Source organism: Stereum hirsutum, assembly GCF_000264905.1.
Source record: "Stereum hirsutum FP-91666 SS1 unplaced genomic scaffold STEHIscaffold_2, whole genome shotgun sequence".
NCBI classification, from domain to species: domain Eukaryota; kingdom Fungi; phylum Basidiomycota; class Agaricomycetes; order Russulales; family Stereaceae; genus Stereum; species Stereum hirsutum.
Window position 1 is genome coordinate 2,620,934 of NW_006763132.1, and position 26,790 is coordinate 2,647,723.

Consider the following 26,790-nt stretch of genomic DNA (forward strand, 5'->3'; position numbering starts at 1 on the left):
GAACGGCTCGGGTTGAGATACTGTTTTCGAGTAAGTAGTACTCCACGTCTCTTGCTGAAAGGCTCATCGACGTCTTTTGGGATAGGCACTGATACGCGAGGAAACTTGGACAAGTGTTCCGGGAAAAGTTGCCCTCGGCTTAACTCTGTTAAATACAGGGAACTCAGAACTCACAGCAGCATGCCGTGTCTCGACATCGGGAGACATTGGGGCACTGACTGGATCCACCAGAGAGCTGCCCTAATTCAAGTGAGAAAAGCAGGTCATTGATCAAACGCATGTTTGTTAGACCAAACGGTGATGTACCTTTTCAATAGTCTCATAACCTTCCTAGTGTAAAGTACGGGGTCACAGAGGATGTGCAACTCTATCTCATGAAAAGCTTTGTTGTTGGCACCCTCACTTTTGATGATTCTCACAACTTTCCCGCCTTTCTGCATAGTAGTAAACACCACAAAGTCCCAAACGCACTGGCGCAGCGGGGAGGTTGCGTTGAGACTCAGTGAGTGCCAACCTGTCTTTCGCCCAACGAAAATCGGCAAACCATGAGCTAATCAGTATGACCATGGAGATCTATAATCTCCCAGAAGACAGTCAGCAAAGCATAAAGACAACGAGAGAACAAGGACGAGGTTGCAGACTCGGTCAAAGTGAAGGATAGCTGACGAGAAAGGCATGACGCTAGGAAAGATAGACCTTGGTAAGCGCCAACAAACCACCTCGATGGTCAGCGATATTTACGAGTGCTTTCATCCTCACTATTCAGAAACATCGAGTGCACATTGTAAGACGAGAATGGACATCGCCTGGGTACATCTTGTGCTTTGAAAGATTACATCTCGAAATCTCGCAAACTACAGCGGTTCGGCAATTTGGTCGGAATGACTTGCAGCTCTTACGCTTCATTCACTCACCCCTTGGCTACATAAGGCGATTCTATTTTCGCTTTCAATCTCGCAACATACCGTCCAACCTTCGCTCATCGTCGTCCAAGATGGTTCTCAAGCTCTACGGATTCCCCATCTCGACCTGCACCAAGCGTGTCGCCGTCACTCTCAAAGAGCACAATGTCCCCTATGAGCTCATCGTCATCGATATAACCAAGGGCGTGCAGAAAGACCCGTCCTACAAGGAAATTCAACCCTTTGGTCAGATCCCCTACATCGTGCGTGTTTATAACCCTTCCTTTCTCTTTGGACCATTTCAGCCATATCATCTTCAATATCGTCTAATTCCTCTGGTTTTCCCTTTCTCCGTCCTTCGCTTGATCCTCACACTCATCTGTGTATATAACTTTCACTAGGATGACGATGGATTCATACTCTACGAGTCTCGCGCCATCTGCCGGTACATCGCCGCCAAATACGCTTCCCAGGGCCCACAACCACCCCTCCTTCCCCCAACTGCGGAGATCTCCAGGTTTGCCAAGTTCGAGCAGGGTGCGAGCATTGAGATGTGTGATTTCGACCCGAGCGCCTCAAAGATTGTCGGCGAGAAGGTGTTCAAGCCGTGCGTGGTTTTCCTATGTCCCAAATCCCAATCCCTGATTCACTCGTTTTGATTTTTCAACGAGTCCTGTGCGCTAAATCAGATTTGTAGCATGTTTAATCAGACGACGGACGAAGAAGTAGTTAAGACACACCTCGTAACGTTGAACGCAAAGCTTGACGCGTACGAGAATATACTCAGCAAGCAGAAATATATCGGCGGTGAGGTGTGTATCAAGCCACCTATTCTCAGTTCCCGCTCCATCCGTAGACCTCCGAACATGAGCTGTCGCGCTCAATGATACTACAGGATCTTACTCTCGCCGACATCTTCCACCTCCCCTATGGTCACTTGCTCGGAGTCGCAGGCCACGGCGTTGACACGCTCGCTGATAGGCCAAATGTCGCTCGGTAAGCTCTTCTAGAGCGTCATTCGTCCTTTGAAAAAAAGTTTCCTCTTTGTACTCAATGCTTTTTTTTTCGATTTATCGATTGTAGGTGGTGGAAAGACATATCGTCTCGCCCGGCGTGGACCGCTGTCCAGGACGGTGCTTGATATCGATCATCTCTCATCAGTCACTTGGCCTCGATCTGTGTATTCATCGAATATTCATCTCTTTTATCGATATGTACTCATACGTACGGACGCTGCAGTCGTGCTTACATGTCGATATGTTCTGTCTTGAGGACCACGTCAAGTTCGGTATATCGTTTGCGCTAGGTTCCGAAAGAGTTGTCAAGCCCCCGTATGTATCACGAACAAGGTCCCCGAAGGACACGAGTGATTGCCAGGCTTCGCATACCGCATCGGGACTGGGCTATGAGATACAATGACAGAGTTCACTGCTCTCCACTTCACCATCATCTCATTTGGACAACCTTGAAGTCAAAAAACTGCCCCTGTCACAGAGGCCTTGCCGTATACCGTAAGCATCCATCATTTTTCCTACATGAAGACTCCTGAGTCCTCTTACCCTAAACCACATCCGTCTAACTATATTCCTTGCCAGTTACGCTGCCCGTCATGGTCCAATGACATCAAGATGATAAGCGTCACGGTACTCCTCTAATTTTGACGTGTGAAAACATCGCTCTCAACTGACCACGCTGATTGGACGATCAGTCTCGTTGAGGAAGAACTCTGAGCTCATCCTTGAGGTCATGTCTCTTTTTCCTGAAGGTGGCCGTTCATTGCGAAGTATTTTTTCGATCATAGTGACGACAGACGTGAAGTGGTCATCAAGAATGCTCTACGAAGTCCTGCGTCCGTCTGATGAATTTCGAACCAAGTTTGCTCGTGAAGAAGAGGAACGAGCATGCTGAGTCTAATCCTACCATGGTATATCTCAGTACATTGTCGTCTTTCTGGGTCTTGGCTGAGAGCCTTCGAACAGGGTGCCATGTCTTGACTTCTTGGCAAGTGAACAGGCTCCGGAGTCCGGGATATACACAGTCCTGCTGACGATGATGCGGTCAGTTGCTATACGGCAAAACCGACATGACCATGCTCAAGTCATTCGACGTCGTGTCATCAAGCCGAAGATAGATACGTATTCCCTTGTTTGATCATGTATACGCTGCTTCTCAGTCGGTAGAGGTTACTGATATGAACGATGATATAGACGATGACGACGTGTCTTTCGGCCTCACATCTCATGGCCTGAAGAACGTTGTTTTCTTCACAATTCGTTTCATGCATCCTCGATCCTCGATTCCTTGATCTATCGATCCTTCTTTCTCCACTATTTTTGACAGCGGAATACTAGACGACTTGCACAGTCCACTTATCCTTCCAATTCCACCGTGCGCCAAAGTCCGACTTCATCCATTCTTCGAGTTATTCGTGTGCGAGCAAGCGCTCTGCTTCGACGCCACGATGCGCTTCCGGGACATCCACACCAAAATAACCAGTGGAGGTCGCTGCTTCCTTTCACTCCACTCAACCTACTCACCATTTGGTCAACGCGGTAAACAAATTGCCCGTGACTCTCAAGCTCACCGGACGTCTCCCCAGTGTGTTGGGGATCCAAACATCGCGACCTCTCAAAAATATTGTGAAACCACCGAGTCTTAGGCTGCGCCACTAACCTTTGCCTTTCGGAAAGAGCGAAGTCTTGTCAGAGTGTTCTTCATCTCCTCGAAGCACATCGGCACAGGTCTCGAGTCATGTGGGGACCTTGTCTTACTCAGGCGCAATGTTCTCCTGTGTTCGATGTGTTTTCTGCTCACACGACGAACACAGGCTATTCTTTCGCTTCCATCTCGTCTGCCGACCAGGCGTAGAGAACATACCTTTTCGGGGACGAATACGTGCTCTGACCTATGTATACAGGTATGTCTTCAAGACTCAGAAACTTCTCATCTTCGAGGAGAACTACTAGGCTCATAGCTGCGGTCTATTGTTGCAAGCATGAGAGTCTAGGGCTCTAGCCAGGGACAGCAAGTGCTGTAGACAGGTCGTGTCGGAATGGAAATGACCCAGACAGGACCAGGCTATGTTCAGACGCTGACTGTGCCCAAGACGCGAAGTTCTCTTACCCGGTTACATATATGAACATGTCGTGAACAGGGATTGTCGCGCGGGCGAGTGTGTGTATGTAGTATGTGCAGTAAAGTTTTGCCATGGGAAGCTGGATGATTAAATCTTGATTGCAACGGGTCTCGAGACCTCGAGACCTAGCGCGACTGATGGTATCGTTTGAGGAGACGACCTGGTATGTTTTCTCTCACAGAGTCCCGCGTGAGTGCCTCGTCGTGGGTCTGCAGCATCCCGAGGACGTATCCTTTCTTTGTTGTCTTGCGACCGGTCGAATGCTGCGAAGCACCGCTCAGTCCAGCCCACCTAGAGCCCAAGTCTCGACCGTGGTGCCAGCAACGATGCTTATTACCCTGCTGCAAGAGCAGCAGAGCAAGATCATCTAGGAGAGGATACTCGTTATCCAGTTCTTCACCGCTGTGGAACGTGTAAATATTGGCAAGAGGTTTGAAGGAGTTAGGAGAGCAGCTGACCAAAGCGCTACCGCTTTGGTATTGGTTCCGTCGAGAAATGAATGCGGGGTAAGAGCCACATGACGATCCCCAGCATTGATCGGTGGGTCAGGTGGGCCAAGCTCTCGGAAGGTTTACGTCCGTTTTTGGGAGACAACAGTTCCCACGTTGTGCACACTAAATAGGTTCGGCGACAGAGAAAAGATCTTGTAAATCATTTTTTAAATAATTTCCGCTGTCAAAAAATACTTTCAACTGAAGCACCAGCTGCTGCGAATTGTGGGGTAGATTATGCACTACTGCTCCCGGCTGTAAGAGACGTGTGAGACCGTGGGGAAACAGCGAAGGAGTTGTGTGGGAAAACGGACGTGAAAGGTTATTTGTGAAACTAGAATGAGTAGCTGAATTTGCAACGCCGAGCACCACAGGTCGCCGGGCCAAGCGGTATATATACTTGGCTGCGACTCATCCACTTCCTTCCATCTCTTTCTCTCCCCCATCACCACTGCACAACCTTGCCAACAAAATAAACAGCACAATGTCTTCCGATAACCGTGACAACTTTCCCCACTCTGAGCCCATTCCAATCGGAAACTCGCCCTCTCGCCGTCGCGGCGTGTCTTTCTCGTCTACGGACAGCTCACCATCGTCGCCACCTATCCAAACACCCGTATCTGCTTATTCACCCAAGGTGGCGACGTCGCCCTCTGCATCTTCTCCGATTCTGTCGTATTTCTTGAGCTCTCCGACGAAGCCCAGCACGTTTCCATTCCGTACCCCGCCCTTCGGCAACGCCCCTGTCTTCGAAGGTCTGTTTTGTACCTATTTGCTGTGATAGGGTGTGTATAGTCTAAACACAATGGCCTCGAATAGATGAGGAGGCGCCCGACCCAGATGGACCTCCTTCCTCAATGCACGCTCGTCGTGCGTCCACTGCCTGGGGTGGTAACTCCCGCCTCCCTGCTACGCCAGCACAGCCGGCCCCTGTTCCGGCTCAGCACTCTCAGCACCAGCGCGGCGTAGGGGTCCTTCGTCGACTCTCCCTTGGTGGAGGGTTCAGAGTGAGTCCCCTGTTCTTATCTTCCGTCGCCCCTATCCTCGTTCCGGCTTGTACGCAAACCTGTACTGAATGTTACACACTCTGCGTCATCAGCCGAGCGGCTTTGACCGAACTGGGTCACCACCTAGTCCTTCTACCCCTCCACCCTCCACCATCGCCACATCCCCACCTGTTTCTCTGGCTAGTCCTGCATCGGGCGAGAGGAGGGCGAGGAGGGCCACAACTCTTGCCGTCCGAGCACCCGAAAAGCCCAAGAGAGCGCCGTCACCCATGGGCGAGCGCATCTTGAAGGGCCACTTCGATGGGTTCAACTGAGCCATCTGGATGCATCAAGTCGAAACGAGGGTCGTTGACGGCCTCATCTCATCGATCTCAGCCGTATGGCGTCGGCCTCCATCGCACAGGCCCCCATCGCACATTCTGCTGCATCGGCATGGCTTCTGTACCTCGATCCCGTCTCGTCTCACTTCACGGTCACTGTAACCATCCCCCGCCACACGCATTCCGTCTCGTTCATCTGTCTCTCGCGTCATCGGACTGTGATTCATCACCGTCTCCATCATTGTACCATCATCCTAATTCCGAAGTGGAGCAACAGTCTCTCTGATAAAACGACGAGTGTAGGAAGGAGAAGTCTCCATCATTTATAACAACAACAATACCGTCGTCTGCGGTGCTCGTCTCGTCTCGAACACGCCTTCCTGCGCGCTCATCGATCTGTTGGAGTTCACCGCAGGTGACCCGAGCTGTCTACCTACTCCAACGCGGCTCGTCTCCTTCATGGTGAGCGCTCTCGGTCGTCGCGGCCGTCTATACTCGTTTCGGTCTGCGCAGCCGCTGCACGATCGTGTCTGATCACCGCCAAAATACGTCCTACACACCGTTCGATTTTCATTGTACACCTCGCATCGCGCGTACATAATTCATCATCGTCATCACCATTGCACTCATACGTCACACATCATACTACCTGTCTTTCGTCTCCACCTTCGATCTCGTCTTCAGCTTCATCGCCAGTCGTTATTGAGCGCCGCCCTCGCCATTCGTTCCAATTTGGTCCACCATCCACCGTCTGAAGTGTTCATCAATGTATACTTATCCTCTTGCCTTCTCTGTGCGCGATAGACTGGTCATTTTCGTGTTTCACGCACTCTACTTCTCCTCTTCTTCGTCCGTTTCTTTAGCTTCCCTTTCTCCTGCCTTTCCGTTCTCTTATGGTTCACCATCTACTTTGTATGGACCGATGTATGTTCGAATGTCTTGTGCGTCTGCAGTCTTTTGGATAGTCATGTACTTCTACCAGTTCCTACTCTCTCTTCCTTGGTTTTCATGTCGAATAAGTATGTACACGTCTGTAAGTAATATTATTGCGTATTCGAGACTGTATAGTCTTCATCCTGTCTAAAGGGTGGTTACTCGTCTTTCAAGATGTGTAACCGAATACAGTAGTTACTGTAAATACGGCGCTCAGAGGGCACGAGTTGGTCTCCGCGATCTCCGCGGCAGGACGTGCTAAATGGGAGCGAATTTATTCATAGCATGAGAAGTAAAGTCTCCACAGATCCAATACTCGGTATATCCACTACGAGGAAGGCACAGATACAAATAGATATCCTAACATTAACCTCCTGCTGGATGCTTGAGCTTGGTCGATGAGTCAGGAGTATGAATGCTCGTCCAAGTCTACTGTCCAGACCTCATCGCCATCATCAAGCTAATTGTCTTCATGTCGGGCACACACCCCTTCTCCTTCATCATCCAATCTACTATATCCATCGCACCATGCCTCACCGCCGTCTGAAGCAATCCAGGGGTCACCTTCATCCTGTCCTCCGTTCTCCGTCTCTTGGCTCCAGACGCCACAGTGGCGTTTTCACCACCGCTGCCCGCATCAGCCACAGCGGCCTCCATTCTGCGACCGAAGCTTGACCTTCGTGAGCTGAACGGAACTGTAGTTGTATCGGTAGTTGGTGGCGTGTATCCTCGTTCGACCAACATCCTCACTAACCCAAGATCCCGCATCTGGATGGCCACCTTCACAGCGATACCCCCTTTCAGCCCCGGATCTGCGCCATTATCCAGCAGAAATTCTATCAACGGCACGAAACCGGCCAATACAGCCCTAGCCAATGCATAGCCCTCATGTGCGTTCGTATCCGGTCTCGGGATCTTCGGATGATTATACAGGAATTTTAGGAACGGCAGAGGTGCGTGGCGTTCCTTGAGGGGTATGCTTCTGGGTTGGCGTTGTTGTAAGGAGCGGAAGAGACGGCGAGGGAGGTGTGGGGGTTGGATGAGGAGGTGGGGATGGGATGTGACGATGGGATGGGCGAGGAGAGAGGAGAGGACGGCTTCTGTGACGAGTGGGTAGCGGAGGATGACTGTTAGGAGTTGCGGTTTGGGCGCGGTGGATTTGTTTAGAAATATTTGGTGACGATTGAGAAGATATGTTGCGTGGACTGAGGGAGGTGCATGTTTGAAGACGGCGTGGAGACGTTTGCAGGTCAGTGGGAGGTGCTCTGACAGGGCGAAGAAGTAGATCTCGTAGAGCAGCTGGTAAATTATGAAGAAAGTATTTTGTTAGTAAATTATATCAAGGGAAAACTGAAACAGAACAATAGAAGAACCTCGACTGGAAGCGTGTCCAGAGATTTCTGGCGAAGGATCATGGTGGTCATTGAGTGAAGGTGGCGAGCGAGTGGCGACAGGCTCCTCCGAGGGAGAGCTCGGGCCGGCGATATCGATTTCAAGCGGCGATCAAATCAAACAAAATGATTAGTGGCCCGAGAATATTCTGCGGTTCTCGTTCCCCTACCATAAGTACCTCGGGAGTGCAGCGTCTACGTTCTGTGAACTCCTGTGATCAACTCCTGCAAAAGCTTGACTTTATTCAAATATTCAATCCCACCTACTGCTCGAGTCAGCCGTGGCCGTTCTGTTTTTCTCAATAACCTGTCCATGACGTTCGAGATTATCAATTTCGATCCCATTCTCGACTTGTCTGGCGCATTCTCAACTGCTTGTGCTTGCCTTGTGCTATCAGTGCGAACCTAACATCTCAATAACGTGAGTAGCCAGATGTTTCAGGCTGCTTGGACTCAACTCTATGCTGATACGTGTCCATACGTGTCGCTACTTAGTACTCGCCGACTGATAAACAGCCACCCAACCTTGAAGGGATTGCTATATATGTTACCCTTTCTCGGGGCGTTCCGTCACTTGACCATCTCGTACAGCTCCTTCCAGGATCTTCAGATGCCGTTGTACTGTTGTTCAGGCGGTGCGCACCGCCTCGCACAACACAAGACGCCTATCTTGCTACCCCACCGCCACATCTGATATCTTTCGAGAACCGGCCGTGCAGCTACTTTTAAGAGGACTACTTCTCGAAGAACATCTTCACACAATCTCTATCTTATTGATCTCCTTCAAAACGCGTAAATGAGGCTTGCTACCGACCGCATATCATCGGATGGACGCAGGGATGTCGCATTGGCGTCCAGTATCTGGATTCTGCAACGTATTCATGTGAGTATTTCTCTTTTCCCAGCCCTAGTCACAGTCCTCACTTGCAGGACCGCGGCTTTTCTCACAGGATATTGCGGATAGCAGCGGAGTCCCTTTCTTGAATAGCGCCGTGGGACTGGCGCTTAGTATACTTCAAACCATGTCGGATGCTCGGGATAACATGGCCACTTGTCAGGACCTCGCCGCATATGCCGCCGAGGTCGTACTGACTATCCATGATGCAATGAAGGGTGTCGATTCTGTGAGTCCTGAGACGCTCAAACATGTTGTAGACTTCGAGGGGTAAGTTCACTCTTATTCAGGGCCAAGTATCTGGCATCCAAAGCACTAACTGTCGCATCTCCTGACAGATCGCTGAGAGGTATCAAAACCGACCTCGAATTTCTAGGCAAGAAATCGTTATGGTATCAGATGCTATGTCAGGTTCGAATAGCTGGTCGCATCAAGCTTCACCGGCAGAATTTAGAGAGAGCGCTGAGCTTGTTTGGGGTACGTGTCGGCCTCGAAAAAGTTAAATCTGTTCGTATCATCGACCGTATCAACCCCAGGTCAAAATGACCATGGCCGTGGAGACAAAGGTCTCGGCCTCCTTAGGCATTTTGAAGCGCATCGAAGTTGACGTTACAAGGATTGGGGACGCTGTCGCCCCAGCTATAGCAGGCAAGACCATCGACAGTGAGCTGGTATGTCTTTAATAAAGAAGTATTCCTTCGTGCATAGATTCTCACAGATAAATACTTGCGTAGATCGTTCAGCCGACCGAGATAGAATTACGACAAGAACTCGCCGCCAGGTCAGGTTATCGCATTCACTCGGCTGAACACAAGGGGAAGAGAGTGATGGTCATGGTTTTCGAAGGAAGTCAGGCCAAGAAGGTAATATCTGTTTATTTCTCTTCCTGATGTACTGTCTCATGAATTCCGGATAGGATCGAGATAGAGCTCTCTCTTGCAGGACAAGGATATTGTAGGTGCACCTTTAACTGGCTAGATTTCGGTTTGGTATTGAACACTCTAGTGGACAGCCATCCTAATCTGCCCCAAATTATCGGTGTATCGCCTGATTCCGTCAGCTATTCTCCGTATATCATGTTACGAGGAGGTACCGCATCTGTGCTGAGCTGTGAAAATTTCGAGTGTGCGGACTGACTTTTCGATGCAGATTACGATAGGAAGGCCCAGTATGTAATTGGTTCTGCACTCATGACCATGGATACCAGCAAATCCTTAAAATTGATCTCAGAACTGGTAAAGTTGTTCTCTTTTCTAATCACGAATCCACGCACTGACTATGGAACCGCATAGCTTGCGAGTGTAGCGGTAAGTTCATGACGATGTTTCCTTCCACAGGAGGTCACGCTTATATATTACCCTTTACAGGCAGGTTTAGATTACCTTCGTAGCCAGGATGTGACATCCGAACGTAGTTCTTCCTTACACCGTATAGATGAATATGTACGTCGTATCAATTTTATTCCATAGATAACACTGCTTACGAACTCTTGAAGGATCTGGACGTTTTCAGCAACGCAGAGGGCCGTATATACATCTCCATCAACCCTGCCTATTTTGAATATGGAGTAGATCCTCTGCTGAACGAATTTCCGAACGAGTTATCAGCAGAGGAGCGAACGCTGAATGCACCGATATGGAATCGATTCAATGCCCTGACTAGGCTGGTCAGTGATCTCATCGACCACTCGGAGTTCTCTAAGAGCTGACAACAGACTCAATTCAGCTTCTGTATCGAGCAAATGGGATCTCATACGGTCTGTTTTGTGTGGTTGTTGCACTCATCCCAGATTCTGATGGATATTTCGAACAGACAAGTACGGTGACCAGGACGGACATTTCGTTATCTTCGACTACCGCCTGCCCCGGGCGATTCGCTCTAGCCAGGCCCTTCCTCTACTAGATGTGGCGCCTGAGGTCGCATTACGAATGCGTTTCAAGGGCGGAAACAACATGTTTGGTAAACCGCGCTCGCTGAGCGAAATCTCAGACGGTTATCGCGCAAAGGTCGACTTGATATCTCATTCGGAAAAGCTCGCCATTCTGGAGGTAGCTCATGGCAGGCTGAAGGAGCAGTCACGTAACACCGTCATGTCGCTGGAACCACAATATCTCGCTATCGCCTCTCAATGGAGGCCCGAACCAGATCTCAGATGTGGGTGTTGGTATGAGGAGGATCAGCCAGAAACGTACACACCAATTTCAGAAGAGTCGAGAATATGGACCTTCGCTGGCTCTAGTCCTTCGAGTTAATGGTTCGGTTACTTATCGTGGTTCTCGTTGATGTATTCTACTGATCTCATACGAATTTCTCTTCACATAATCCATACTCTGAAGTCAGTCGTGTGAGCATCCGAGCTGCTACTCAAAATGAACATTTACGTTCGGTACAGTGAGCAGGGTATATGACTAACCTTCAATTCACAGACTACGAGCGCGTTGTTAAACAATCGGACCTCGATACCACCCCTGAATATTGGTGGGAATGTGGTGTTTGGCCTGTCTACTTGTTTTGCATGGTCCACGATAGCATCAGAGAAAGGTTTATATCATGTGCCGTTAATCATCAAAGTGACATTCAGATTAGGACTGAGCAGGGATAATTGAAGCGTATAGTATGCCAAAGCAGGCGGGTATATTCGGACAGCCACTACTTTCTCATTCCCTCATCACTACTTGCTACCACCCTCCACCCCACGCTCCTTCGTAGCATGTCGTAGATCATTCAAAGTTATACCTGACCGTTCACACATACCGCGGAAGACCCCATTCTCTATCTGATATAAGTTCTCCGGTGTGTCGAGTTCAGCAATCTTCCCGGCGTCGAGCACGCATATCCTGTCATACGATATGATAGTCCGCAGACGATCTGGAGATACGACAACAAACCGTGGTCAGCGAAAAAGTCAGGCCCAACACGGAGGAGTAGAGCATACGAGCGATGCAGAGAATAGTCCGGTCCCCGAACTCAGTTGCGATGGTCTTCTGGATATTCCTGTCCGTTTCGTAATCAACGGATGCCGTTGCCTCGTCCAGAACGAGGATTCTGCTGTCCTTGACCAGAGCTCGCGCAAGCGAGACGAGCGATCGTTGGCCGATAGATAGGTTCGCGCCTTCTGCGTCGATAGGACTGTCCAGGCTGAAGCGAGGGTTAGATACAGACGGAGTACTCGATCCGTCCTTGTGGGCGGGCTCAGTGGATGACCGTTGACCTGGAATCTGCTCCACGAGGTACGAACGCTTGAGGGCGTCCCATAGCTTCGCATCATCGTGTACATTGAATGGATCCAAATTGCTGCGCAGTGTCCCAGAGACTGACCATCAAAACATCAGAGGTGGTGTTGAGTCAGAAGAACAGTGAGGATACTCACATAGAGTGGCTTCCTGAGGAATGATGGATAACGCGCCTCGAACATCCGCAAGTCCAACTTTCGAGATGTCTATGCCGTCGATAGTCATAGACCCGGACATCGCTTCCACGATCCTGAACAGTGCGACCATGACGGAAGACTTTCCAGCGCCAGTTCTGCAAGTCAAGGTACGAACAGTAGTCAGCTCAGCTAGTCTTCTTGCCCACCATTTCTAGTTGCCACTCACCGACCCACAATCCCGATCTTCTCGCCGCTTCGAACTGAGAGACTAAGGCCTTTGAGAACAGGGGGTAGACTTGGTCTATACCTCATGGCCACATCCTTGAGTTCAATTTCACCCGCAGAGGGCCAAGATGCTGGTGGCTTGACTGATTCAATCTCATGTGGCGCCTCTTGTTCGATGTGCTCCGTGTAGTATACCATCCGCTCGACCGAGTTCATATCGTTCTCGACTTGGGACAATTGGCGGATGAGGTATCCGAAAGTCTACAAATATTAGAACCAATCGTGAGTGAAAGATATTTACGAAGCCGGACGTGATGCGTACAACTTGGACCTGGAGGATGTATGAGAGCACAACGCCGGTCTGTGCGGGAGAGATGGTAAACCGCGTTCCGACGGTCAAGACGGCGACGGCGAAAGTAAGAAGCGCCCCAAAACAATCCAGTCGTATTCCAAGCCACCTCTATAAATCAACGATAAATACCGGATAACAAGCAGTTGAAAGCAGCGAGAGACGGCGAACCTGGTTTACCACTGTCATCCAATAAGCTCTATATAAATAAAAATGGCCAAGTCAATAATTGTGGACACGGTCAAAATAAGTGAGTACCTCACCGGTTCTCGATGTCGACCAATTTCTCATTCTCGTTGTGGAACCTTTCAAATTCGCCGTATGCCCGTATGGTGGCCAAGCCAGACAAAGACTCAGAGAAGTGAGAGTACAGCGAAGAACGCAGGATGGCATCTATCCCGTGCGTCAGTGCCGTTCACAAATGTTGAATGAGTTGACCGTATGAGAGCTTACCCAGTCGCTGTCAAATCGTCCATCGATGAGCTTGAGGAATTTCATGATATGAGAGACGAAAACGCACCTTGATCTCAACCGCACTAGCTCTATAATAGGCCGACGCTAATGCATACAAGACGGCACACACGGCAACCGCGACTAAGAACCAGGGGAGAATAATAGCAATGAGAATAATTGCTCCGACTGCACCGGCAGCCATGTTGATGAACATGCGCAGGTCATCTGTAAACAACTCCGTGTAAATTTCCGCCGTTTGGTCACAAATGGGATCGCCGTACCCGCGATGACGTTGTCAAGTGCGTCCACGTCTTTGGAGAACCTATTCATAATACGACCAAGCGGCTAACATAGTCAAGTCAGCTGAAGATTGCTATGAAGGGAAAACAGCGGAGGGTGGCGTACTGTAGTTTCAAAGAACGACATCGGTGCATGCATGACGCGGTTGAGAGCATTCTTTAAATGTAGAGTCAGCAATCGAACGGACTCTTCCAGACCAGAAATGAGAAAAACGGACGTGGTGAAGTCGCTTTGACGCGGAATAGACGATCAAGGACATCATGACACCCATGAAAAGACCTGTGAGGGCTTGACCAAAGCCGAGCGCTGCGTAGATACCCATCTGATGAAGATATGTAGGAGTATGAGTTGTGAACATACGACGGGGCAGCTGTAAAGGCTGATAGACATACATAAAAGCCTTGTGGTTCCGCCCATTTCCTAAAGGTAATGTCAGCATGCACTCATCACGATGACACCGAACTAGTTATCAAGTGACCTACATTTCCTGCCAGTATACAAGCCTACCAGAGTAGAACGTGCGTCGATATTAGAAGATGCAGGAAGAAGCAAGAAATACTCACCAATACGAAGACATAACCTGCGTGCCCTGCCAGATCACCAGCGCCACCAAGAAGAACGGCCCGAGGAATCCTCCATGCCCGGCTTTCAAATACGCTCCATAAACGCTCCAGTCCACGGACCCCTTATTCCTCTCCTCCTCCTGCATCATCTGTGGCGCCTGCACGACCGAAGCTCCCTTCTTCGTATCTTTCTCGTCCTCATTCTGTTCGATGTCCTTTGGCACCCCCTTTACGACCCCGGCATCACCGTCCGTCTTTACCGCAACGCCCTGATCTTTTGACAAGAATTCATCGATGAGACTCGCGAACACACCTCCAGGACTAGACATAAGCTGTTCGTAGGTCCCGTGTTCGGCGATCTTCCCATTGTCGAGCGTGTAGATGTAGTCAGCCTGGGATAAGAAATGTAGAGCGTGGGTAACGAGGATGCGAGTCTTGCCAGAGGAGGCGTTGAGGAGGACATTATTGAAGACAGACTCTCCGACGTGAGCGTCCAGAGCAGACAGAGGATCCTGTATATGATATAGATCGTAAGTCTGGCGAATGCAGCACGTTGCGATCTAAAGAGGGCGCTTACGTCGAAGATCATGATGTCGCAGTCTGAATAGATGGCGCGAGCGATGTTCAACCTTTGCTTCTGACCGCCTGAGAGGGATATTCCCTGCATAATTCAGCCCAGTCAGCGATCATTGTCAGAGCAAGAGTTGTGAAGTTACCTTCTCCCCGACTTCTGTCAGGTCACCGTGGGGTAGCATCTCCAAATCCATGCCAAGACAAGCATCCCTCACCGCTTTCCAATAGCTCTCTTCCTCGAAATTCCTCCCAAAGCAAATGTTCTCCCTAATACTCGCATTCTGTATCCATGCGCTCTGCGAGCAGTACGCCACACTACCACCAAACTTGACGCTCTCTGGCTCGGAGGCTCGGCGCATTTCGCCGATGAGACCTTGTAGGAGCGAAGTCTTGCCAGAGCCAACAGGGCCGACGATTGCGACGAGGGATCCACGGGGAATGGTAAGTGAGATGTTGTCAATGGTGAAGACTGACTGTTTGTCGGCCGAGGGGTCCGGAGATGGAAACGACGCCTTCACGCCATCCTTACCCTCGTCTTTCCCTTTACCCTTCCCTTTACCATTGTCCTTAGCCTTAGATTTCGGTCCACCACCACCTGGTCCCATCCGGATCTTGACATCCTTTATGTCGGGCGTCTTGTTGATCTCCGCCGCATCCTTGGCCGTGATGTCCCAAGAGAATGAGGCGTCCTTAACCTCGAGAGCGTTTGGCAAGGAAAGATCGGTGATGAGGGTCTCAGTGACTAGTTCGGCTTCGAAGACTTCTTGTAGGCGTTTGACGGCGTTACTTGCGTCGGTAATTGAGCCAATGGACATCGCTGAATGTAAGTGCGTCAGTATGAGTCACATCATTTACGAAGGGACTATGACGGTTTGAAAACTCATGCACGTACGAAGGAAACCGAGCGGCATGCGAAGAAGTGTGAATAGTGTGAGTGAGGCGAAAATATTGGCGGGGTTCAGAGTGTGGCCTGAGGCTGAGTAGACGAGGAACGCGACCACGGCCGCGAGCGCAGGAGTCGCCAGCATAAGCGCTGAGTTTGCCGACTTGATGAACAGGAGGGTGCGCACGTATCTGTAGAGTAGAGCTCTTTCAGCACTATACCTAAGTAGATATGGGCGAAGAAAACGGAGGGAAAATCGTGGACATACGCCATCTCCTGCCGTCGATACTCCCTGACCCTCTTCAACATCGGCACCTCCCAAGTAAAATACTTGATCACCATCATACCCCCAAACAGCTCCTGCAACGCTTTGACCCTCTTATCCGTCCAGACCATAGCGTTAACCCGATTCTTGATCAGCCCTCCGATGAAAATTCCCTGTACCGGCACTAAAGCCACAAACGTCGCGAAACCAGCCAGCGCGCTTGGACCAAGGTTGATGATCAACTGCACTAGACAGACGATCAACGTCACCGGCGCCGTCCAGCATACGTGGAAGTTCTGGCAGCAGAAGTCGATGCGGGAGACGTCGGTCGAGATGTGATTAACAAGACGTCCGTTGGGTAATTTAGAGCGGGAGCGTGTGGTGAGCCGCAAGGCCAGGGAGTATATAGAAGTTATGAGGCCGCCACGGAGGAGGACGCCAGTGGATGCGGTCCGGTAGAAGTAATGGTGATTGGCGACGAAACCGAGAGCTTGAAGGGCGAGGAGACCAAAAGCGTATCCCAATCCTTTACCGATGGAAGGTGCGCGTTGACCAAGTTGATGTGCATCGTATGAGGCCGTAGCGAAGTTAATGAGGGCCTATGCGACAGAGGGTTAAGCTATCGATGAATACGGGTCATTCACTTGAGTGGAGGAGACTATCCGTACTTTGACCAGAAGAGGGCTAGTGACTTGGGACATGTCGCTGATGAGCTTGAATACCCCGCCCCACCAGAACCAGGCCATGACACTGTCATTCATCGCCATAGCCAAGCTTGCCTTCTTCTTATGCGCCTCTCGCCACTCCTTCGCTTTCTTCTCCTTCTTGCCCGTCACGTTCCACCACGTCCTCTTCACCACTCCCGGACTAATCTCTCCCTTATCGAGCCGAGCATTCCACTCGTCTGCCTTCGCCCTTCGAGCGGTGAATGAACTCAAGATCTTGTCAGAGATGACAGCGGAGGAGCGATGGTCCTGAAGCCTCCATAGATCTGGGGCCTCGAGCGGACGGGAAAATCCGAGTGCCATGAGGGGCGTCAGCCAGGAGAACGTGAGCAAGCTGAAGAAACTGGCGGTTGCTTCTGGGGTGTAAGCCGCATCATCAACGCTCTTCGGAGGAGGAGGAGGATCGAGGGGAAAGAAGCATCCTTTAATCATCCTACGTATCATCGTTGATATTAGTGTCGATAAAGCTCCAAACGAGGGCGGCATGCGAGGGAGAGTGGGCCATTGACATACCCTTCAAATTTCCCGAAGCGTTTCTTTGAAATGCATGCATTGTCCTGGACATTCTCACCAAACTTCTTGAGCTCGAAGGCGGTTGTGGGAGGAGAGCCATCCTTGGGCGCGATGCTGCTCGTACCCATGGAGTATAAGTGACCCGAGGTCAACACCGAGGAGCGGCTGAGAAGATACAGGACGACGACAAGCCTTAGCAAGACGAGAAAGCAACGAAAGCCTCAAGCTGATATATGTGTCAGCGAACCCAAAAGAGAGTAGTCCGTTAGATCCAGTACGTTCATCGAACGATCGTCCACCAGTTTACCAGGATTGTCAGTAATCATTAATCAGCCGTTGACGCGTCTATTCGGGTAACATTCGAGTTAAGAATATTAGTTGGCCGTCCACGAGGACCTATCGGCACCGTGCTACCAGAGCTGTATCGAACTTATGCTCGTGGGCATCGCCGCCGCGAGGACGCGCAATCGTGCGCAGTGGTGGGCGCGTCATAGTTCTCAACACAGAGCCCCGGAGTAACTTCTGGTCATACTGAAACCTGAAGATGCCGGCATATTTAGTTGTGGGGGCTGTTCACTAGATAACGAAGTTGTTCGAAGAGCTATTTAGAGCAAGTGTCCTGCATCAGAATATATTCCACCCTGAGATCTAGACCTACCGGTTCAGTGGATGCCTGTCCGTAACGATATAGACTCACTCGTTCTAGTTCTAAATCACACCCAAAAGGTGAACCGGGAGAGACCTCGCCCCGATACCCAGGTTATTCTGGGATGTGTGACCAAAATACAGGCATCCAGTGTTGCACCCAATGACGCGAATTCCAAACCGAGGATGGCGGCAACGACGCGTAACAAAGCGGCACGGCGACAGACTGAGAGACGACCTCATAAGCACATGCACAATAATGGCAGGTTTTGGGGGATATCGGGGGTTCAATTCGCCGATCACGGTGTTTTTAACCCTATGTCAAAGGTGCTCGGAGAGGTTTGAGAAAATATCACCTTTCCCAGAGGATCGTTGTGGAATCCGAGTCGTGGCGCCTGAAAAGATATCAGAAGTAAACGGACAAGTTGTAGCCATGTACCAGGAGACTGGTGATCTTATCTTATCTTCCAACTTATTACTCGCACCACCTCTAGCGGGCATGTAGGCGTGAACAAAGAGTGACGCAATGCGAATCTCCGCGTGCGCGCACGGACGTGTTTGATCTGGCACAGACAGCAACGACAATGCTCGACTTGGACGTGGCTTCCTCCGTCTTGCATTGACAGGTCGGAGAAGCCATCAAGCTGGCAAGAAGCTTGATGGATCTGATGTATCGTTCTTCTCTCCCGCGCCCCTCCCGCCTCTTCTTACGCAAGCCCGACGTTCTCTTCTTCGTGGAGCTGATGCCATTGTGGGGTTCAGCATCGTGTCCGGAGCTGGCAAGAGTAGCAATGCACTCTACCATCTCGGTCCCCCTTGTGTAGCCTCATGTCACTAGCTCAATGGAAACTCTCCGCGGGCATTCTGTCTTGGATCAGCGTTCTGACCTCCCAACGTACTCGGAGCAGTTACACGCGCTCAGGTGCCGAGTAACACTGATACACACCGCACCACGCCGCAACATATCACTCCTGTTCATTTTATTTGGGTATGCAGACTGCATACGGAGTGTATTTTTTAGACAAATTCTGGGTGCCCTTGATTCTCGGAAGCTGAGCATCGCTCGAACTCCTCGCATTAGTTGTCAAGTGGCCTCGTTGCTCTTAGGTTTGTGGAGTGTGTTGCTTCTTGGGTCTGTTAAATGCATGTGTCTTCACCTTGTTTAGCTTTCTTGGAGATGCTGACATTTGGTGGTCGATCGTCGAACCGGGTAGAAGCCCGACAAGGGCTGCCCCACTCTCGAATATGCAGTAGGTGTTGCCTCCGGCTCTTGTTTCCGTGAAGAATTTCGGGTCTCCAGGCCACTCTGGATTATCATTTGACAATGATCTCCTTGTGTTCTTCCTTGCAACGAATCCCGATGTTTACTTGGTGGTCATTATCCCGAAACAAGTCTTAGGAGAGCTGATCCATCTAGAACAGCTCTGTAGACATCGTTTCAATTTCCCAAATTTCTGGAACTCCACCTGTTTCATTTTCTGAATGGTCTCTTCTGACCACAGTAATGCTATTCTATTTTATCTTCTCAATCAAGCTTTTCGGGACACCCTCACACCCTCGTGTCCAAATGCAGATCGGTTTGAGAAGGCGAGCAACTCAGACTTGGATTTGACTATTGTGTACATGGTACGACACAGGTATTCTTGCATCAGAGTTGTATGCTCCTTCGAGATTTCTTTCAGGGTCTCCTAGAGCAGAGACATTCAGTGCTGCTGACTTTCCCCTCAGCTTACTCCTCGCTATTCGTCTACCCCGCTCTCCTAACGTTCCCAAGTATAATATTTATGACACCATGCCAAAACTCTTACACCTCGCAGAAACATCAATAGAGTTGTTGACATTGCCATTACCGTTGTCTGAAACAATTGTTAGTGGTGACTGTATTTTTCCGAGGACATAACTCAGTACTCCACTCTTTTTTAGGCTAGATCTTCGGATGACACGGAAAATGTGTTGAAGTCAGCGGTAGGTGACAACCAAACCGAGGTATATTTCACTACAATCTATCAATTTGACGTCCCCTAAATATTTTCATTGTCAGTCGAGCTCGTCGGAGCAGAAGTGCCGGCTGGGTGAAGAGTCGAAGAATTCCTATGTGCCGGATATTGGATGGGATATAAGACGGAACGATGTCAAGGTTGGTTTTCGGGTAGTACTACTTTTTACCTTTGGCTGATTTTCCGAAACACAAATATACGTGTTGTACAGGTTCCGCTTAGACAGTTGTGGATCACTGCCGAACAGAAGGAACACCTCAGCGATATTTACGCGACTCAGTCGGAGTATAGGAAAACATTTATCGCCACAGACTCTGTTCAGGCTGTGGCCAATACTCTCCTCACTCAGCATGGCCTAGATTACGCGACTCGTGAACAACTGGAGAGCAGATGGAAGACCGTATGGAGTACGAAGTGGAAGTCAGGGGACGGAAATATGCAGAGGGTACTGCTTCAATGGTAAATACCTTTTCAATATTCTATCGTGCTATGCTACATTTTTTGATATCATAGCGCTTGTGGTTACAATACCGATGCCCGTCAACACTCAACTGCCCGCCGTCTGAACAAGAACGTCTCGAATGAGGACCTGTGGACCCGTCACGCCCCCTACGACTTCACAGGATGTTTGGCGCACGCCGATATCACATTTACGGACTCAAACATGATCACCCGTATTGTAGGTTACTTCGACCACAATGAATCTTGTCAGACTTCCTCTCTTGTTCGCTATCCCGCTATCCCGATACATCCTCATGTTCTAGAAGTCGCATTGGCCCAGCTCGCAGATGGCGCAAAGTACGTGAAACATTCTCCAGATATTATTACAACGTCAGTCCGACTCGTCGGTGACTGATATTTTCTCTGCTTGTACAGTATCCGTACCGTGCAGAAGCGTAATACTCAGATGTGCGAGCAGCGTCTCTATCGTGATCAGCTCACCACAGACCCCCTCCGGGCCAACTTTCGCTACGAGCTGAGCAGATCCGATTACTCTCGACTTCATCGCCGCCATCACGAAGCTAAGGGGATTGATATCGACGTCTTACCACAGTATAATGTGGACGAATGGCTACAGCCAGGGCATCCTAATTTCAAGCCCACCATCTATGAAGCCGTCTTTCACTACTCCGCTCGTACGAGCAAATCCGAGCGTTTCGAAGTCTGTATATGCACTCCAGACATGGAAGATGCTGCTTGGTCGTACACGTACGAGTCACAGATGATACTCGATGGTACTTTCGGCGTCGCATCTTCGAGACTGCTCTTATTCATCGCCATGAGCGTCGACGAAGAGCGCAAGGGTGTTCCAATCGCTCTCTTCCTCTTCTCAGCACCTACGGGAAATCGTGCCACTCATGCTGGTTATGATACGAAGATCCTCACAAAACTATTGACCACTTGGAAGGAGTGGATGACGAAACGCCCATCTTCCCGGGGCCGTATCTTTGCGCCTGCCACAGTGATCACAGACACAGATACTAAGGAGCGAGGTGCTTTGAACATAGCTTGGCCCGGCGTAATTCTTCTCCTCTGTAAATTCCACGTACGCCAATGCTGGACGAACAAGCGAACCTCTTTACTTGGAAAGCGTGTAGAGTCTGTTTGGAAGTCACACGTTCAAAACCGACTTCGAACCCTTGAAAATGCGTGCGTATTATTCTGCTTTTTTCAAGGCCTCGAACTGATGTGTTGAAAAATATTGCAGACTTCTCGCATCTACTACCTTCGATAGTGCCTGTGCCCTGATAGTCTCCGAGCGGTCGCACCTCTCCCTCCTCCAGGGCGAATCGGATAGCCAAAATTTCGCTGTGGCTGGGCTTGCATTTCTCTCTTACATGGAAGAAACTTGGATGAACGAATCACTGTGGAGAAGTTGGTCTCAGTGTGGGCGCAACGATGCTGCTGCTCGCTTGGGTATCCCAGTCGAAGGAGTTTTACCGACTACGAATCATCTCGAATCGTTCAACGGGGTACTGAAGAACGATGACCTCTCTGAAATACAGCACGCCGGTCGTCGACTGCGATTTGACGTCCTCATCTTCTACATCATCTCCTACATCCTTCCCCTTATATTCGCCAAACTGCGTGTCCACCGCCATTACCTTGAGTGGCGACGCAAACGCTTCTCCCTTGCCGCAGGGAACATTCACATTCCTGACCATCAGACTCTTGCGACACAGAGAACGCAAAGAATCCTGGCTTGGTATAGCGTAGACGTTCGCAGAGACAGTGATGCGCAATCTATCGTCGACGCTTGCCGTCTTATTCCCGTTCCTTGTCCTATTGCCTATGAGCTCTGGGCAACGTGTGCCACATCGTTTGCCGATACAACCGTCACCACATATCCTCGATATTGGCTTTCAATACATAGCTCAGGTGCAGCGACTTGCACATGTCCAGACTGGCTTCGGCGAGGAGGTGCATGCAAGCACCTCCGTGCTTTTCGAATCGTAATCCAGTATTGGATCACTGCAGGGCAGGTCCCTGAAATGTATCTGTTTCCGTCTACGTATGACGAAGCATTAGATATTCAGGCAAAAAACGAGGCTTGGTATGGCGAAAAGATAACGACATCTATAACATCACCCATCTCCCTCGACACTTGGCCTCAGGGCTACAGTGACTCCACACCGCCTACTACGATGATCGCCCCGGGAGAGACCATCCATAGAGCAGCACTCCCTCCCCCTCACATCGAGGATCGTGTTCCATCATTGCTCGTGGAGCAGGAACTGGAGTCACTCGCTACAGGAGCTGATGACGACGAGGGCCTAGGGCCCACACTTCAGACAGCCGTATGCCCTTATATTATATATGTCATCACTCGAGGTTACTGATAGCACATTCATAACAGAAACCTGAACTCTCCGAGGGTACAAACACCCAACACGAATGCAACAGCCGTGCAATCATGCTTCAGGTACAAAGCCGTATTGACCATGAAGTGGCTCAGCTACTTCCTCGCCTGCATGGCCTTGCCACTCTCATGGGCGATGCAATTCAAGTGAGGCCGAATGCTAACCTCCTCGAACTCCGTGAAGTGCTTCAGGATCTTACACATGAAACGGAAAAACTTACTTCGGGAGACCGCTTGTCTTCGACGGGAGAAACTGCCTCTTCCAAGGCGAGTGTGCCGCAGGCTCTAGACCAACCACTACTGAAGACACGTAAGTCCAGATAAATCTGAACAGTATCAAACACAAACTATTCGGCACTGTGGCTAATAATTTGTTTCCGAAATCTAGCCCCGCAATCGTCAACCTCGCTCAAGAGAAGTAGGGAGAGCCAGAGCACAGTTTCATTAATGCCTCCTTCACCTGAGGCCCAACAAAAACGTAAGAAGTCCTTTGGATTTCTTTGAGCGACTCAGACCCACCGTAGTGTTAGTAGTTACACAGTTACTAGGAAATAATAGTGATTGCTACGTACATTTCTTGTATCTAGCCGTGTCTTGTCTTCGAAAAAAGATTCTGGCCTATGTGATGTTTTTATCGCAAGTCCGTACGTTTAGGAAACAACGGTGAATTGCCTAGTAAGATGGATGAGCCATCAGTGGTGGCACTATGCGTCAAGTCCACTGAATGACTTCTGTAGGACCTAGAATAATGATTTTTTAGGGCTATGCGGAAGTCAAGCAGAAGAATGAAATAGAGATGAAGAAGAAGAGAGAACGTAAAAGATGGAACTTTGAAGACGCACATCCACTATAAGCACCACTTTCACAATACTGGTCAAACACGTAGACACCGGATAGATTCAGTTATTGCTAGCACAGAAACATCTCTACGTGGCTCAAGCTAATAACGGAACTTGGAGTGAATGGTCTGCGCAACATGGATAAATTGTTGTCTGCCAGATATACTCTGGCACCTTTTGACGGATGGCTTCTAGATAAGAAAGAGCGGTCTTGAGGATGTCCGACGAGCCTGTCCTCGATCACCACAGAAGTTCGTGAAAGAAAAACTCTAGATAGACCAGTCGATTTGATTGGGCTGGCTCGCCGAAGATGGTGGTGTATCGTAGGACGGCGGGCGGTACATGCGGCGGGCGTCAGTGGGTGTGTTGGCACAGGCGACTAAGTGAAAGATAATTGCCCAGAATATTTAACCTGTGACCTTTGCTCTTGAGAACAGAGCTTTGAAGTCGAACAAATACATTGGGATGCCCATAATACATAGGGCATGTCTTATTTATGCATGCTTCGCTAGAAATCGACGGGGACAAGCACTGGAATATCGCTCTGAGATATGGCGAGGCCGGTCCGGCGGTCCGATTCAGCTCACGCGTGAGCTGCTCATTGTGGCACCCAAGTGGCACTAGTTCATTGGCGTCAAGTTGGTGTTGTACTGTTGAAGTTTCGAGTCTCGAGTCTCGAGTACACTCAGAAAGAACAAATATACAGAGAGACAAAGACTCCTCTTGGAATTTTATTCACAAAGGCAAGAACATGTAGTACATGGAGTCGTAAAAAAACAACGGACCCGGGACCACACAGAGCCTACATCAGAAACGTACATGGCCGCCGTCAAGGCATGACACCACCAAGATATAAAGGAGGAGATGGTCATGATTTTTCACACACAACATAATCTCTGCCATAGATGCATAAAAACTGGAGAAATCACATATTAGATACACAACTAGAAAGCAGAATCAAGTAGATAAACGAACCAGATCACTTCTCGCCATCAGAGTCATCAGTCGACAGAATCTCGAGTGTCCCATCCTCGTGCTCAACGAAACAAGTCTCAGTCTCCACTGCCTTTCCCTTTCCCTTGCCCTTGTGCTCAACCGTCGCCTTCATCGCCTTGTAGGAACGGGGAAGAGAAGAGCTCGCCCTCCTCTTCAGGTTGCGCGGTACGTTCTTAGCAGGACGAAGAGTGGATGGAAGGGAAGAGGGTCCCGGCGCAGTGAGAGAGGTGGATGAAGGGCTGGAGTAGCTAGGCATGATGGATTCGAACTTGCATACGTGAACTTGAAGTTTTTCGGGGGTCATGATGAGGCGGCAATGCGGGCACTGCGAAAGGAGAAGCATCAGCTCCTCGAAGGTGATGCCAGCACGTTGAGTCTCTCCGTCAAGCCTGAACAAACGCTCCATGGTCTCGATAGAGTCAGAGACGGGCACGTCGCAGGCCCTCCTACCCGAAAGGTGTGGAACATCGACCCAGAATCTGCTCAAGTCATCGATGAAACCTGTATCCTTCACTAGAGTACGATACAATGCAAGAAGACTAAGTAAGAACATGTTTCATAATACAGTTGCTAGAACGACTTGATGCTTACCTTGAGTGAACATATTGTACTCAAACTCTGAGTCTCGAGGGCGCTGAGTAAAGACGTCCCCAAGGCCGGCGGTGCCATGACGGTCCTGAGAGCTGGACGGGCTAGCGGTGTCGAACAGTGCTTTCATAGGATAGGGTGTATCCTCGAGTTTGATGGGGGTACTCGAGGTGGCGGCGGCGGCGGCGGCGTTCAACGCGTGTTGGACAGATGTGAAGTCCCGTGGAGGTGAGACCGTATAGATCTTTCGCATGCTATCGCGGCGGCCACTCTTCATCTTCAGCGGTTCCGGCGACACGCTAGATGGGATGGTGTTGCTGCTTCCGGAAGCTGACAACAAGACAGGAAGAAGGTTAAGACTGATAAGACGAGCACAATAAAGATGGCAGACGTACCAGGGGGAAACAGAAATGTCGGCTTGAATGGAGTAAGTGAGAGAGAAGTTCCCGTGTGAGCTAGGAACATCGGTGATATGTTAATGCTAATGATTCAAAAGACAATGACAGCCAACCTGAAACGTACCGTCCTTGAGAGGAAAAGTCTTGCACGGCAGGTCTGGATGAGTGCGCACAAAGTGCGCTAAGTTCACTACACAGAAAGTGTAACAGGCCGCAGTCAGGTTCAGGACGGCTGAAAGAAATGTGGGTACTGACGAAAATATGAGCATTTCATAGTGGAGCATGTGAGACAAGGGTCTCCTAGATGCTCGCCAGTCGTAACAGGGATCTTGAGCACGGTCGGCGCTGGAAAACCAGGAGTGCGCAGAGGGCAGAAACATTGAGGACGCTCCCAGGTATGGGTCTCGACATACGCGCGGAACTCGCTGGGAGGTATCGGAGCTCCACCGGCTTCCTTGCACGGGCTACATAAGCGCAGCCAGCATCAGTCAAGAAACAATAGATGGACAGATGTTTGGGGAGAATGTGGTAGACGCACTAGTAGACGGGTTGAAGCGCCATGTTCGAGGCGACGAACGACCCGATGAAGCCGATGTTGCGCAGTTGATCCTTCCACGGGTAGAAGATAGGGTCGAAGCGAGGCTCCTGAGACTTGGGCGGAGACGAGGGGTTAGACGAATCAGCCATTGCGATAGTACAAATCAATAGTGGGTGAGGGAACTGGCCGGGTGAGCTGATGGGTAAGTTTACGGTCAGAATATTAGTATGTATCCGTCACCTCCAGACGTTCTGTGAACGGACTTCCATGATAAGAAATAAACATACCTCCAGCTATTCTCTGGCACTTATGACGAAATGTTCTTCAGAGTTTCCTTGAAATTTCCTACCTTGTCAATCCGTCAGAGAAATGGGGGAGCGGCTCAGTCGGATCCCAACGAGAACATCAGTCACACAGAATTAAACTCGATGGTTACACATTTGACAGGGAGCAACGCTGAGGAAAACGAGGCGAAGCTTGAATTCACAAATGGCGGAATACATACTTTTTCGGTACGAGTGGAGTCCCGGACTAGATAGGAAGGGAAAGGGGTCGAAATGAGAAAGAAGACGGCGGGAGAGGCGGGAGGCGGGATCATCGAGAACATCATATACATTGGCAGGTACTGTCAATCA

At 49.9% G+C, this 26,790-nt stretch overlaps 7 protein-coding genes across 7 annotated transcripts; 4 read left to right on the forward strand and 3 right to left on the reverse strand.

The window, feature by feature from the left end:
• The first annotated feature begins 85 nt into the window (after nucleotides 1-85).
• STEHIDRAFT_118456 (glutathione S-transferase) lies at nucleotides 86-2,179 on the forward strand. Its single transcript, XM_007300055.1, has 7 exons — nucleotides 86-502; nucleotides 572-700; nucleotides 767-1,165; nucleotides 1,304-1,509; nucleotides 1,600-1,714; nucleotides 1,798-1,898; nucleotides 1,986-2,179. Exons 3-7 carry the CDS (start codon nucleotides 995-997, stop codon nucleotides 2,041-2,043), a joined length of 651 nt encoding a protein of 216 aa, XP_007300117.1. The 5' UTR covers nucleotides 86-502; nucleotides 572-700; nucleotides 767-994; the 3' UTR covers nucleotides 2,044-2,179.
• Nucleotides 2,180-4,957: 2,778 nt separating this feature from the next.
• STEHIDRAFT_144693 (uncharacterized protein) lies at nucleotides 4,958-6,951 on the forward strand. Its single transcript, XM_007300056.1, has 3 exons — nucleotides 4,958-5,284; nucleotides 5,349-5,536; nucleotides 5,629-6,951. Exons 1-3 carry the CDS (start codon nucleotides 5,014-5,016, stop codon nucleotides 5,848-5,850), a joined length of 681 nt encoding a protein of 226 aa, XP_007300118.1. The 5' UTR covers nucleotides 4,958-5,013; the 3' UTR covers nucleotides 5,851-6,951.
• Nucleotides 6,952-7,080: 129 nt separating this feature from the next.
• Nucleotides 7,081-8,204, reverse strand: STEHIDRAFT_165704 (uncharacterized protein; the record flags this gene model as incomplete). The annotated part of the gene is made up of 2 exons (XM_007300057.1): nucleotides 7,081-8,088; nucleotides 8,163-8,204. The coding sequence occupies 2 exons, from the start codon at nucleotides 8,202-8,204 to the stop codon at nucleotides 7,219-7,221; spliced, it is 912 nt and encodes a 303-aa protein (XP_007300119.1). The 3' UTR covers nucleotides 7,081-7,218.
• Nucleotides 8,205-9,202: 998 nt separating this feature from the next.
• Nucleotides 9,203-11,327, forward strand: STEHIDRAFT_153025 (uncharacterized protein; the record flags this gene model as incomplete). The annotated part of the gene is made up of 12 exons (XM_007300058.1): nucleotides 9,203-9,345; nucleotides 9,414-9,552; nucleotides 9,612-9,746; nucleotides 9,810-9,938; nucleotides 9,992-10,029; nucleotides 10,088-10,164; nucleotides 10,225-10,310; nucleotides 10,368-10,382; nucleotides 10,443-10,517; nucleotides 10,571-10,741; nucleotides 10,801-10,831; nucleotides 10,888-11,327. 12 exons carry the CDS (start codon nucleotides 9,203-9,205, stop codon nucleotides 11,325-11,327), a joined length of 1,479 nt encoding a protein of 492 aa, XP_007300120.1.
• A 305-nt stretch (nucleotides 11,328-11,632) lies between these two features.
• On the reverse strand, nucleotides 11,633-17,213 carry STEHIDRAFT_91484 (ABC transporter; the record flags this gene model as incomplete). Its single annotated transcript, XM_007300059.1, has 20 exons — nucleotides 11,633-11,943; nucleotides 12,011-12,388; nucleotides 12,446-12,600; nucleotides 12,672-12,931; nucleotides 12,993-13,130; nucleotides 13,191-13,218; nucleotides 13,283-13,412; nucleotides 13,473-13,479; nucleotides 13,540-13,697; nucleotides 13,754-13,817; nucleotides 13,878-13,928; nucleotides 13,990-14,094; nucleotides 14,165-14,192; nucleotides 14,255-14,275; nucleotides 14,336-14,847; nucleotides 14,913-14,996; nucleotides 15,052-15,725; nucleotides 15,801-15,982; nucleotides 16,060-16,655; nucleotides 16,725-17,213. The coding sequence occupies 20 exons, from the start codon at nucleotides 17,211-17,213 to the stop codon at nucleotides 11,747-11,749; spliced, it is 4,257 nt and encodes a 1,418-aa protein (XP_007300121.1). The 3' UTR covers nucleotides 11,633-11,746.
• A 2,518-nt stretch (nucleotides 17,214-19,731) lies between these two features.
• On the forward strand, nucleotides 19,732-23,300 carry STEHIDRAFT_153027 (uncharacterized protein; the record flags this gene model as incomplete). The annotated part of the gene is made up of 9 exons (XM_007300060.1): nucleotides 19,732-19,806; nucleotides 19,863-19,925; nucleotides 19,981-20,076; nucleotides 20,148-20,395; nucleotides 20,450-20,734; nucleotides 20,813-21,586; nucleotides 21,645-22,734; nucleotides 22,794-23,106; nucleotides 23,185-23,300. The coding sequence occupies 9 exons, from the start codon at nucleotides 19,732-19,734 to the stop codon at nucleotides 23,298-23,300; spliced, it is 3,060 nt and encodes a 1,019-aa protein (XP_007300122.1).
• A 1,058-nt stretch (nucleotides 23,301-24,358) lies between these two features.
• STEHIDRAFT_118459 (uncharacterized protein) lies at nucleotides 24,359-26,690 on the reverse strand. Its single transcript, XM_007300061.1, has 8 exons — nucleotides 26,443-26,690; nucleotides 26,156-26,350; nucleotides 25,873-26,081; nucleotides 25,742-25,807; nucleotides 25,615-25,674; nucleotides 25,223-25,549; nucleotides 24,611-25,144; nucleotides 24,359-24,551 (listed from the first exon to the last, which is right to left on the reverse strand). Exons 2-7 carry the CDS (start codon nucleotides 26,302-26,304, stop codon nucleotides 24,615-24,617), a joined length of 1,341 nt encoding a protein of 446 aa, XP_007300123.1. The 5' UTR covers nucleotides 26,305-26,350; nucleotides 26,443-26,690; the 3' UTR covers nucleotides 24,359-24,551; nucleotides 24,611-24,614.
• Nucleotides 26,691-26,790: the final 100 nt, after the last annotated feature.

Excerpts from the sequence above, each read along its gene's own strand:
- STEHIDRAFT_144693 (XM_007300056.1), top strand. The coding sequence starts at position 5,014 with ATGTCTTCCGATAACCGTGACAACTTTCCCCACTCTGAGCCCATTCCA. Across the intron at positions 5,285-5,348 it reads CAACGCCCCTGTCTTCGAAG|ATGAGGAGGCGCCCGACCCA; the intron begins GTCTGTTTTGTA and ends GGCCTCGAATAG. Across the intron at positions 5,537-5,628 it reads CCCTTGGTGGAGGGTTCAGA|CCGAGCGGCTTTGACCGAAC; the intron begins GTGAGTCCCCTG and ends CTGCGTCATCAG.
- STEHIDRAFT_118456 (XM_007300055.1), top strand. The coding sequence starts at position 995 with ATGGTTCTCAAGCTCTACGGATTCCCCATCTCGACCTGCACCAAGCGT. Across the intron at positions 1,510-1,599 it reads GGCGAGAAGGTGTTCAAGCC|CATGTTTAATCAGACGACGG; the intron begins GTGCGTGGTTTT and ends TCAGATTTGTAG. Across the intron at positions 1,715-1,797 it reads AGAAATATATCGGCGGTGAG|GATCTTACTCTCGCCGACAT; the intron begins GTGTGTATCAAG and ends ATGATACTACAG.
- STEHIDRAFT_118459 (XM_007300061.1), bottom strand. The coding sequence starts at position 26,304 with ATGGCTGATTCGTCTAACCCCTCGTCTCCGCCCAAGTCTCAGGAGCCT. Across the intron at positions 26,082-26,155 it reads GCGCTTCAACCCGTCTACTA|CCCGTGCAAGGAAGCCGGTG; the intron begins GTGCGTCTACCA and ends GCGCTTATGTAG. Across the intron at positions 25,808-25,872 it reads TATGAAATGCTCATATTTTC|TGAACTTAGCGCACTTTGTG; the intron begins GTCAGTACCCAC and ends CTTTCTGTGTAG.